General features: G+C 46.3%; 2 protein-coding genes across 8 annotated transcripts in view; one reads left to right on the top strand and one right to left on the bottom strand.

Moving 5' to 3' along the window:
- DOCK6 (dedicator of cytokinesis 6) overlaps positions 1-2,745 on the bottom strand; it is a 100,629-nt gene extending 97,884 nt beyond the window's left edge. For all 4 annotated transcript variants that reach the window (XM_081893625.1, XM_081893626.1, XM_081893627.1 and 1 more), the window contains exon 1: positions 2,625-2,745. In XM_081893625.1, the coding sequence (XP_081749751.1) occupies positions 2,625-2,668 (44 nt within the window). In that variant the 5' untranslated portion in view covers positions 2,669-2,745. The remainder of the gene's footprint in view (positions 1-2,624) is intronic.
- Positions 1-12,972, top strand: part of TSPAN16 (tetraspanin 16) — a 34,919-nt gene that overhangs the window by 4,357 nt on the left and 17,590 nt on the right. For 2 of the 4 annotated variants that reach the window (XM_081894800.1, XM_081894799.1), the window contains exon 1: positions 7,576-7,738. The exons of 1 other annotated variant lie outside the window; for it this stretch is intronic. The gene's annotated coding sequence lies outside the window, so the exon portion shown is untranslated. Of the gene's footprint in view, positions 1-7,573; positions 7,739-12,972 lie in introns of those variants that run through there. One more of the 4 variants, XM_081894802.1, reaches the window with a different exon arrangement.

The raw sequence follows: 12,972 nt of genomic DNA, 5'->3' as shown, positions 1-12,972 counted from the left end.
CTTGCCTTGACTTGCTAAGAAGCTCCCATTTGTTTATCAAAAAAAGAACCTTTTAAACTATGTAGAGCAGAGATGGAGTGAAAGAGAATACCATGTCTTCATCCCAAGTTAACTCCAAGAAAAAGGAAAAAGTAAGATACATAGTGTACAATATATGCCATGCTATCAATCAGAATGAGTACAGCAGATTGACACTGAAGATCTATAATCTGATTCTGGTAGTCTCGCACTCTACCTCCCTGAAAGTTACCGTATGTCTGTCTGTCTCTCTCCCTACTGCTCCTGTCATGTGAACTCAACCAATTCAAAGTAGCTTCACTTTATGAGGATAGGGAATGTGGAAGATGATTACACATTCATCTATCACAAGAATGGGCAATCCGTTTTGCCTCCACCTCTATAATGGTGATAATCTGCTGTACCCTTGTTTGTAGGGCTGTTGTTCCACCATGAAGTATATTTCTTCTGAAAGGCAAATCAAGCCCTCCCTCTGTTCCACTACTTCTGGTGGAAAAATGGGAGTGTACAGATGAAGAAGAGACCATTAGAACAGCAACAAGAAAGGGAGTGCGGCAATGCATTTAACAGTTACGTATACTGTCCCACTCATTTGTCGTTAAAATATATATTCAGCTTTGAAATGTACAGTGGTACCTCTGGTTACGTACTTAATTCGTTCCAGAGGTCTGTTCTTAACCTGAAACTGTTCTTAACCTGAAGCACCACTTTAGCCAATGGGGCCTCCCGCTGCTGCTGCACCTCTGGAGCACAATTTCTGTTCTCATCCTGAAGCAAAGTTCTTAACCCGAGGTACTATTTCTGGGTTAGCGGAATCTGTAAACTGAAGCGTATGTAACCTGAAGCATATGTAACCCAGGGTACCACTGTATTGTTTAACCCTTGCTACCTCTGTGGCCTCACCCATATTAAAATGCTAACATGTAAACTGCTTGGGATAGAGACCTGGCCTTTTGTATTACTCTGTAAGCTGTGTTGTTGCTGCTGCTGCTGTTGTTTAGTCATGTCCAACTCTTCGTGACCCCATGGACCAGAGCACGCCAGGCACTCCTGTCTTCCACTGCCTCCCGCAGTTTGGTCAAACTCATGCTGGTAGCTTCGAGAACACTGTCCAACCATCTCGTCCTCTGTCAGCCCCTTCTTCTCGTGCCCTCCATCTTTCCCAACATCAGGGTCTTTTCCAGGGAGTCTTCTCTTCTCATGAGGTGGCCAAAGTATTGGAGCCTCAGCTTCAGGATCTGTCCTTCCAGTGAGCACTCGGGGCTGTTTCCTTAAGAATGGATAGTCTTTGGTCTTCTTGCTGTCCATGGGACTTTCAAGAGTCTCCTCCAGCACCTTAATTCAAAAGCATCAATTCTTCGGGCAAGATACAGAATGAAGAAAACAGCAGCAGACACCCTGAATTTGAACAGGTGAGCACACAAGATCGCATCCTTGTGTTGCACATGAATTAACCTAGAGAAGCCATTAGCACCTGCCCACACACCCCTCCAGGACTGAACCCATACCGAAAGTGATATTGTCTGGATGGATGGGCTCACTGTTCTTATTCCTCTTTGACCTTACTTTTGTACACACAACCCCAAGACAAGAGTAACTTAGTAACTAGGAGCATCCATTCAGGTAGCCCATGCAGTGGCACTCAGAGCACAAACAAAAAAGGGCAAGATCAGGGATGGTCAATCTGTTGAACCACACTTACCTCCCCTACAACATACCAGTGAACCCCAATTGTCTTAGCAGAAGCATGCATAGGCAAGGAACAATTTCCTGAGGACTAGTTTTTATACCTTTCCTCCCTCCTCAGCAACATACCAATGAACCACAAACAGCTTAGCGTTGGCATACATACACTGGTACCTCGGGTTAAGTACTTAATTCCTTCCAGAGGTCCGTACTTAACCTGAAACTGTTCTTAACCTGAAGCACCACTTTAGCTAATGGGGCCTCCTGCTGCTGCCGCCACGCTGCTGGATCACAATTTCTGTTCTCATCCTGAAGCAATATTTCTGGGTTAGCGGAGTCTGTAACCTGAAGCGTATGTAACCTGAAGCGTATGTAACCCGAGGTACCACTGTATAGGCAAGGGAGGAATAACAATAACAATCATAATCATAATAATTTATACCACGCCCATCTGGCTGGGTTTCCCCAGCCACTTTTCTGAGGAACACTTTTCGGAGGACTAGCAGGTTTCATGGGCATTCCCAAGGTTGGGCTCTCGTTTGTTTCCGGGAGTGTGGCAGGAGAAAGAGAAATGCAAAGGCAAGGGAACCTTTGGAATCATAGGCACTATATGGAAGGGTCGAGCTGGACGGGACCCCGAGGATCACTTGGTCCAGGCCCCCTGCAATGCAGGAATCTCAACCAGATCATCCCTGGAAACCTCCAAGGGAGGCGAGTCCGCCACTTCTCGTGGGAGCCTGTTCCGCTGCCGAACAGCTGAGCGACTGAGGGAGGGGTCGGGTTGGCCACCCTCACACCCCCCCCCCCGCTCGCCAGCCGCTGAGCCCCGGGGTAGGAAGCCCCGCCATCCCCTCGACCCCGGCCGCTGCTGGTGCCCGAACCCGCCCGCCTTCCCCCTCCTCTCTCCCGTCGCCCCTCACCGGTTAATGCGGTGCGCGAAGGCCCTCCGCTCCGCAGCCGCCATTCCGCCTTGGCGTCGCCCGCGCCCGGCGCGCCTTCGGCTCTTCCCTCAGAAGGTGCCTGGGCGCCCCTCCGCTTCTCCGGCGCAGCCTCGCGCCAGGGAAGGAGCGGCCGGCCGAGGAGGAGGAGGAGGAGAAGGCGGGACGCCGTCCCCGAAGCCCCGCCTCGGAGGCCAGGGCCGCCCCTGGCGGCTGAGGAGGCCGAGGCAACCCCAGCCTCTCTCTTTCCCTCGCTCGCTTTCTCCCGCCGGCCTCGGGATCGTTGCCTGAGGGAGGGCGGGAACGGCGCGAGGCAGGATGGGGCGGCCTCCTTTCCTTCCCTCAGTCGGGATCCTGCCCGGCGGCAGGTGCCTCAGGTTGCCTCCGTGGCAGGGCCGGCCCACCCTAGAGGCGAGCTGAGGTAGCTGCCTCAGGCGGCAGGGTTCGCAGGAGCAGGGGCGGACTCTGGTTATAGGGCACCCTTCGCGAGGACAAGTTTTATATTCAAAATATTGTATATTTTGATTTTGTTCTGTGAACCACCCTGAGACTTCCAGGTATAGGGTGGTATATAAATGCTCTATATATTGAATTTATATACAGTCATGCCTCGGGTTGAAGTAGCTTCAGGTTAAGTATTTTCGAGTTGCGCTCTGCAGCGACCCGGAAGGAACAGAGCGCGCTACTTCCGGGTTTTGCCGCTCGTGCATGCGCAGACGCTCAAAATGATGTCACGCACATGCGCGGAAGTGGTGAATTGCGACACGCAGTAGCGGGTTACGCTCTGCTCAGGATGCGAACGGGGCTCTGGAACAGATCCCATTCGCATCCAGAGGTACCACTGTACTGCCTTATACCCTATTACATAAATATAGATAGGCATACATACATACACACACAGTGCTTTTTTTCTTAAAAAATGTTTGGGGTACTCTCATTTTCCTACTCATATTGAAATACTGCCCCTCAATGAGGCCAAACTTAGATTTTCAAAATGTTTAGGGGTATGTGTACCCCTTCGTCCCCCCAGGAAAAAGCACAGGGGTGGGTGGGTGTACACACACACACATATATACACATACCAAGGAGTTCAAGGTGGAGTGGAGATGGTTCTCCTCATTTCATGGTTCTTCTCATTTCATCCTCACAACAACCCTGTGAGGTAGGTTGGGCTGAAAAGATGGCTGGCCTCATATAGTCCATCACCTTCATCTGCCATTCTTCCAGAGTGGGTAGATCCTGTGTCTTCCAGTGCTTTGCAATGAGTATTCTTGCTATATGGGACTAGCAGAAATGACTGGCAGAATCCGAGACCAGGGAGAAGAGTCGGCGGAAGAAGATTGGAAGAAATTCAAAGACTATTTACAGAAATATTGCAAACTCAATGAATGTTAAAATGATGTTGGATAGAAATTAAGTGGTTTCCGGCTGTAATGTTTTAAGAGAATATAGAAAAACCGTTTAGAAGAAGGTTAAAGTTTATTGATAAGGATTTGCTGAATTAACAATTTGAATTGGAATACAAAAAAGGGAGGTATGAGGAGGTCGGGGAAATAAGTTAAAGGAAAATAAGTTATGGAAACTTTGTGTGTTTTTAATTATTTTTCTTTTTGGTATTTTTCTTATTTTTTTCTTTTTGATTTTTATTATATTAACACTGAAAACTTTAATAAATATCTTTATGAAAAGATGGCTGGCCTAAGGTCCCCAAGGGAGCTTCATGGCTGAGTGGAGATTTGAACCCCGCTCTTCCAGGTCATATGTTCCAACACATCGTGCCACACTGGCTCTTATTTAGTGTCCCCCCCCCCCCATATTTCTTATTTGCACACACAAAATCCTTTTTAAATTTATTATTACTTTGCGCCCACTCGGCTCAGCTTCCTGGGATCGCTCTTGATCCAGAAGCTGCGGTTTGGCACAGAATTCTGCAGCACAACTGTGAACAGGCTTTGTCAGCGTGTAGCAGCCGTGCTCAGAGGTCTGTGCTGGTTGCTGATTTGCTACCGTGCCAAGTTACTGTTAGCATGTAAACCACATAAGAACCTGGAGCCGGTTTACCTACAAGATCGCCTTACCCCACACACCACCCATTTGACTGCTTTGATTGGTAGAATTGGTGCTACTACAGGTGCCACGTAATAACTGTTCTGCATTTGTAAGAACAGGATGATTTAGTGTGGCAGCACTTGGGAACTCACTGTCTATTAGAGCTCAAGCAGGTCTCTAACATCAGGGCACAATGAAAGTATCAGATTCTATCTGTCTGACTTTAACCTGGAAGTAACTGCAAGGGTGGCTGAGTTTTTGTCAATAGTATCTCTTAGAGTGGTACCTCTAAGTATCTCTTAGAGAATCGCCAATGAAAATTCTCGTTATTACATATTTTACATGTCTGTTTATGTGCATATATTTTTAAAATTGTATATATGGATGTTTTATAATGCCCTATATTTGTAATGCCTAATAAAGGTTTGGCAAAGTAAATGATCAAGGAGGCACCTTGTACGTTTTTCGGCACCTGCTAAAAAAACTCTTGTTTAGAGAAAAATACCCAGCTGCTTAGAAAGCCAAGGTAATTTTAATCTGCTTTAGTATTTTAACGTTTGTGTGTTTTAAAAGTATGGTTGTGATGTTTTCTCGATTTTGTTGTTTTATCTTTGTGTAAACCGCTTTGAGGTCTTTTTTTACAATCATGTCTTCTAGTGGAGACTTATCAAGCAGACCCTGGCTTTGAGCACTCTTTCTCACTTTATCTAATTATCCAAATTAAAGCTTGAATTCATGGCTTCAGAGCTGGGCCTAAGTTTTGATCGCTGGCATCTTTTAAACTTAATTTTCAAAAAAACACAATTCTGTTTCTATTTTCTTCTTAGGATTTGCCTCAAGTCAAATGTCTCCACTAGATGGAGACTTAACCATTAAAATGCTTTGAATTGTTCACATAGCAAGAGTCAGTCAAATGTAAAACTTGTAGACTTGTAGACAGAGATAGATAAATAATTACATGGGATCCGAATCAAAGTTTGTTAATATGTTCAAGTTTAAATGCAAGTTGTTAAACTAAAACATTTGAATTGTGAAAACTAAATTTCACACGTATGCAAGCTTCAGGACAGCTCTTTTAAGCTTGTATCTAAAGTAAAATTGCATGTACTATTTTACTAACAGTTTTAAATATGAGTTATAAAAATAAGAATATATGTTAAAGAACTCCCTAGACTAGAAGATATTTTGAGTTCAGTCGTCATATTTATTTTCATTTTTTTAAAAATGGTTGAAAGGGTGGAGAAATCCCCAGTAGCAGTCATTCAGGTGTGTCCTGAAACACCTGTGCATTTCTGATTCCCTTTCTAAATCCTGGTTGTCAGGTGTTTTACTTTTTATACCAGAAGCCTGTGTCTAAATCATTTTCCATCTCTATTCGTAATAAAGCTTGGTTCTCATGCTCTCCTCTTCCTTACCTGGGATATTAGTTTGGTTATAGGGGATTCCATATGTATAAATGCCCAATTAGCATTTAGGATTCAAATTATGAGTTTTCCCCACAACATCCTTTTTAAAAATGGGGTGTTGGAAGTTTCTGCTGTTATAGGAATTCTAAGGTCTCTCATATCTATCTATCATCTATCCATCTATCTAAATAAATAAAATGTTCATAAATTTACAGTGCAAACACATACATAAGTATATAAACCATGTGTCTGAAATAGTACAGGAGATCAATCTTGAAACCATTTTGACTCTCCCAAACTGACCTCAAATATGTGTGTATGAATAGGGTGAGCCTGTGACCTGGTTTCAGGAATTAAAGCATTTACCATCACAAAAGATTGCCAGGCCGGCCCAGGTAGAGCAATGATTGACCATTGTCAGGTTTCCTGGCGGACAGGATTTCTGTAGTAGACTGCCCCCCCCCTCCTGTGATGTATTTCTGCTGCGGACCGCCTCCTTCTGTGATGTATGTATGATGTTTTTGGGGGTGGTCTTGAGCTACAGGGTGGGCAATTTCAAATAGTTGCACACTATTGTTCTGGGTTCCTCTCCTCCCTCCCTGTGTGGGGTGAGCAAGGGACCCTGTTGCAACAGTTTAATAAATATCATGCTTACTAGCTGCTTTGCTTCTCAATATTCTCGGGTTGGTCTCTGTTATTTTCTCCTACCGAAAGAGAACCTACCTAAGGACTCTATACGGGCTCTTGGATACCCCATAAGGAAAAGGGAGCTGTTTTTTTCTTATAACACTACCCTAAAAGGAACACCCTGTGTCATCATTACATTCGTGGTGATGCAGAGCACACTCCACAATGGCATCTACCACAGAGGCATGCAACGACAAACTGGAATGCATCTTAACCACAACTTGTGTGTCGCCTTTTGATTGTACCGTTATATGGGTGTCAAGGTGCCTCTTGTATAGGGACTGACTCTATAGGGCCCTGGGCCCTTCACGCAAATAAAATGTTTAGGGGGGGTGCATATACCACAATATTTTCTGCAAGTTGGCAACTTCCTCCCTCACAACTGTGGCCAGCCACCTCCCCACTAGCCAGAAGCTGCCCTCTTTTCCTGCCTTGGCTCCCCACAGCGAAGGAAGGTGGTGTGGGGAGAGAAGAGCAGGAGGGGGAGAGGCCCCTCCCCATATTTTGTTAAAGTTGGCTCCTATGGCCTCTTGTGCTCATATATTTACAAAGCACCTTTGAGATTGTCTATAGCTGTAATGTGAGCAATAACATCCAGAATTTCCAGAGTCTGATAAGATATTTGGGTGCAGCTCCTCTGGGAATAGCCAAGCCACTTGGGCGCAAATATAAACCAGCAGTTCCTTGGGTTTTGAAAATAAAGGGTTAAGGAACCGTCTCATCTCCCGGGACTGCTATGTAATCGCCTCCCTCTTCCCAGGCTGGGAGTTAAGGAGCAAAGAGGAGAAGAGACAAAACTGTCGCAGAACCAGGTGCAGGGCAGGGAGAGAAAGTACAGCTCTAGGCAGCAGGAATATGGGTGCCTGTTAAGTAGCTGGCCACACCCTGAAAACCAGAAGCACAGGAGGTGCTGGGGGCACAGCGGCACATTTCATAGCTGAAAACCATCTAAAGGTAAGTTGAGTAGAACAGCTGCTTCACCTGGATACGTTGAAATGAGTGCAAAGTGTTGACTTTCTATTGAAAGACGTGCTGGGCCAGATCTAGAGTGCCCTGACAGAAAGAAGGGCAGCAAGGCACCTCCATGTTTAAGAGCTGTATGATAAGACAAAAATCAGCAGGAGTTGCCAATGAATTTTAGTGAAATAGCTGCTTGGACACTGATTCAAACCATAGTACCCAGTCTGCCCAGTCCTACATCTAATCTGATCTCTGGTTGACATGGATTGTTATCACATGGATAACTGCTTTCCTTTACCTAAGGATGGGGGTCCCATCAGAAGCTGGTTAATAAAGGCAAGGCTATCTCCCATCCAGATGGCAGCAGGGGAGGGCTGTAAAACTGAACTGATATGTGGTATGTCAGTGTTTCTTGACACCAGTATCTGGCCTCCGAAGCAGTTTAAGGTGCTTGTGAGATTGCCAACTCTCAAGTAGAGTTACCAGCTTCTTTCCCAGCCCCTGTAGATGTGCATTAATAGTAGCTTTATCTGTAGATATTAACAGGTGATAATGTTCATCACATTGCTTTGTTAAGTTTGACCTGTTGATTTCTGCAGCTCAAACAAGTAGAAGTGAGGGGTGCAAATCAAGCAGCCCTACTTTGAAGTTCTCAGGGTCTTTTCCTTTCTCAGAGTCTGGTCTAACTTGGGGAATCAATGCAGTAGTTGGGGTGCTTTAGGTTAAGCCTGGCTGGCTCAGGGGAAAGATTGAACTAGCAGTTTCACAGAGACGCGCCCTCTCTTTCTTCAAATAGATGGGATCAGGCTTGAGGACTTGCTGTCCAGAATTATTCTTCCGTCAGAGTTTGGTTAATGTTTGCTTGCTGCATACTAAGACTTCAGTCAATGATTGTGTAGCCCAGTCAACCGTTGCAGCTTTAGACTTCTAGCTACAAAGTGAAAGTTGGTGATTAGTCAGCATAAAAGTTCTAAACAGAACTCAGCAGGGACATTTCATGAGGAACTGAGGTTTATATGCACCTGCACCCCAAAATGAGCTTTGTCCTCCTCATATCATATATCTTCATAACTGGCAGACCTTCCCCTTTGAGATCCACAACCATTCTCAGCAGTGAAAATAATTGCTTTTGCACACCTGGATGCACATGACATTTTACAAATAAGTAACTGGGAGTGTGCAAGCCAAACTAGGGTTTGGGCCGCTCCATATCATACCCCTCCTACAGGACAGAGTCCTCTACAGATGACAAAGAATAGTGTTTGGCCCATAATAATAATAATAATTTACCGGGTATTATTTGTACCCTGCCCATCTGGCTGGGTTTCCCCAGCCACTCTGGGCGGCTTCCAACAAAGATGAAAGATACACTAAAATGTCACATATTAAAAACTTCCCTGAACAGGGCTGCCTTCAGATGTCTTCTGAATGTCAGGTAGATATTTATCGCTTTGACATCTGATGGGAGGGCGTTCCACAGGGCGGGCACCTCTACTGTGAAGTCCCTCTGCCTGGTTCCCTGTAACTTGGCCTCTCGCAGTGAGGGAACAGCCAGAAGGCCCTCGGAGCTGGACCTCAGTGTCCGTGCAGAACGATGGGAGAGGAGACGCTCCTTCAGATATACTGGACCGAGTGCTTTGTTTAGTTACAAGATACCATCAAGCACAGCATCTCATGTCTACTATAGCCTGGATATGTATACATGGATAAGGAACTGGATTGTGCACCCCACAATAAGCTTTGGGCCAGAATTCTCTGGCTATGGCAATATGCAATGGGCCAAAACTTTTGTAGGGGGACAGTTCCTTTTTACATTTTCCAATGGACCTGTGCTCCAAGCTCTTACACAGATAACAAACTAGGAACTAGGAACTATAATCTTGTCCCATAGATTCTATTAGGTTCATATGAGCCAACGTCTAGAGGCCAAGGGGTCTTCAGCCCCTCCAAAAATATTTGAGGGGGCTGCCTCCCCTCAAAGTTGATGGGCATTGCCATTCACCAGCCACCACTGAAAAGCACCCAGTGGTCCAGCAGGGAGGGCTATGAATGATGGCATAGCTGCGATGGGCCAGTGAAGGACACTTCTAAACCACTGGGCCCTCAGCTAGTGCCCAGTCTGGTCCTGACCGGATTGCATGCCTTATCACTGAGTCATCCCATATAGACCCAATATAACAAGGAGCAGATATGTAATTCCCTCAGTAGCAGTTTCAAGGGTTGACATTTGTGTGGGTTTTAAGAGTCCATCAAGGGAATGCAAGTTAGGGGAATGTTAAGTCAGGGGAAGGGAAGACTGGGTCAGAGTCTGTGGGAATAGTTCATATGCAGGCCAAGGAGCCAAAGTTGGAGAACAGTAGTTTTGACAACTAGCAGTGGTAGCCACCAAAATCTCCTAGGCTATTGGTGAGGAAGCTCTGCCCCAAATGCAGCCCCCAAAGCCTGCCTGTCTTGCCCAGGGACTCCCCAAATCATGCTCCCATACCAGCTGGACCCACTCTTCCCAGGCCACACCCCACTGACCCTGATTCACACCTTCCTGTTGTGATGTGGTGCCTCTAAATGCTCTTAAAACCTTTTAAAATATGTTTGAATTTTGTCTTTCTTTGCATTGTTATCACCACTTTGCTGTTTGCTGCCCTGGGCTCCTTTGGGAGCTTGGGAGGGTTAGAAATGTAATTAATAAAATGCTATAAAATAATGCATAGTTCCACTCCAAGAGACCCTGCAGAGAACCCTGGGAAAGGACGCTTCCTTTGTCAGGCCTCCAAGCCAGGCACCCGGTTGAGGCTTTTGCTTCCTGTTCTGCAGGATGCATCAAGTGTGCTCAGCAGCGAAGGCTCCTGGTGGAGATTCCTCTGAGAAACCAAAGCCAGGCACTTCCGAGAAAAGAACAGTTGCTGCTGTGCTGCTAAGCAACAGCTTCGGCTTGTCTTCAGCAACAAGGAAAACAAGGGCCCAAGCTGAGCAACAAAAGGACGCTGGCAAAATGGCCCAGCAAAGCCATAAATGCAGTTGTTGCCAGCAGTCTGGTGGCAAGCTATCCTCACCTTCTTGGAGACCTCAATCCAGAACCAACATATTCCATGTCTGGATTAAGGTATAGCCACTGCAGCCTTGACTGAGGGGGTCTTATGCTGAGGGCCTTCTGGCGGTTCACTCATTGCGAGAAGCAAAGCTACAGGGAACCAGGCAGAGAACCAGGCAGAGGGCCTTCTCGGTAGTGGCGCCCACCCTGTGGAACGCCCTTCCAGCAGATGTCAAAGCGATAAACAACTACCGGTACCTGACATTCAGAAGACATCTTAAGGCAGCCCTGTTCAGGGAAGTTTTAACGTGTGATATTTTAGTGTATTTTTGGTTTCTATGGAAGCCGCCCAGAGTGGCTGGGGAGGCCCAGCCAGATGGGCGGGGTATAAATAATAAATAATTATTATTATTATTATTATTATTATTATTATTATTATTATTATTACAACCATTCAGAAATCTTCCGAGGAAGATATGGGGAGCTTGACACATGTGAGGGCTAGAACGTAGCTGTTTGCCTTGCTTTCAAAGTTGCTGTGCAATAAGCATTTAGGAGGGGACACAGGTGGCGCTGTGGGTTAAACCACAGAGCCTAGGGCTTGCCGATCAGAAGGTCGGCGGTTTGAATCCCCGCGATGGGGTGAGCTCCCGTTGCTCGGTTCCAGCTCCTGCCAACCTAGCAATTCAAAAGCACGTCAAAGTGCAAGTAGATAAATAGGTACCGCTCCGGCGGGAAGGCGTTTCTTTGCACTGCTCTGGTTCGCCAGAAGCGGCTTAGTCATGCTGGCTACATGACCCGGAAGCTGTATGCCGGCTCCCTCGGCCAATACAGCGAGCTGAGCGCCGCAACCCCAGAGTCGGTCAGGACTGGACCTAATGGTAAGGGGTCCCTTTACCTTTACCTTTAAGCATGTAGGAGGTCAATACGTGATAACTAATCTGATGTGTGCAGACAGCTACACAGGCACTTGGTATAACGTCCCTGGCTCTGAAATGGTTTGTAGCAGGTTGGAAATCCCAGGGAAGGGATACCAAATGAATACAGGTGTGGCAAAACATGTTCAAAAGGAAAAGGGAGGCCTTGACAAACTTACTGGGGAGTGGCTATAGCAGTGATGTCACTTGACCAACTTTTCAGTGACAAAAAGTAAAAAAAAGTAAATGGCCCCTGGACGATTACATTCTGTCAAAGGCGACTATGGGGTTGCGGCGCTCATCTCACTTTCAGGCTGAGGGAGCTGGTGTTTGCCCACAGACAGCTTTCTGGGTCATGTGGCCAGCATGACTAAACTGCTTCTGGTGCAACGGAAGCAGACATGCTTTCAAACTGCTAGTTGGCAGGAGCTGGGACAGAGCAACAGGAGTTCACCCCATCGCGGGGATTTGAACCACCAACCTTCTGATCGGCAAGCCCAAGAGGCTCAGTGTGGTGTAGTGGTTAAGAGCGGTAGTCTCGTAATCTGAGGAACCGGGTTCGCGTCTCCGCTCCTCCACATACAGCTGCTGGGTGACCTTGGGCCAGTCACACTTCTTTGAAGTCTCTCAGCCCCACTCACCTCACAGAGGGTTTGTTGTGGGGGAGGAAGGGAAAGGAGAATGTTAGCCACTTTGAGACTCCTGAAGGGGAGTGAAAGGCGGGATATCAAATCCAAACTCTTCTTCTTCTTCTTCAGTGGTTTAGACCACAGCACCACCCGCATAGCCAACTTTCTTGTTCTCACCACAGAGTGGCTGAAATCCTGTCTGATTGGTAACTGGGCACATCTGTCCTCTGCTATCAACTTTGCAGACGAAAACATAACTCATCAAGATTGGGTCAGCCCAACGTGCTATGCGTCTTAGTTGTAGTCACAACATTGTGATACTGGAGACTCAGCAGTGTGTGTGTGTGTGTATGTCCCCAAACAGCATTGCTTGCTGGTGTGGAAGGTTTGTTCCCATGTTCATTCCCATCAAGGGCCTTTCCCGCCGCTTGTGTCTTTGCTCAGTGGATGATGTGGTTGCGACCCCTTTTGCTGAGTGATTCAGACATATTTCAATAATAATAATAAGAAGAAGAAGAAGAAGAAGTTATTATTTATACCCCGCCCATCTGGCTGGGTTTCCCCAGCCACTCTGGGCGGCTTTCAACATAATATTAAAATACAATAATCTATTAAACATTAAAAGCTTCCCTAAACAGGGTTGCCTTCAGAGGT

This window comes from Podarcis melisellensis (assembly GCF_964234715.1).
Source record: "Podarcis melisellensis genome assembly, chromosome: 17".
NCBI classification, from domain to species: Eukaryota; Metazoa; Chordata; class Lepidosauria; order Squamata; family Lacertidae; genus Podarcis; species Podarcis melisellensis.
This window is presented reverse-complemented; position numbering and strand designations above follow the sequence as displayed.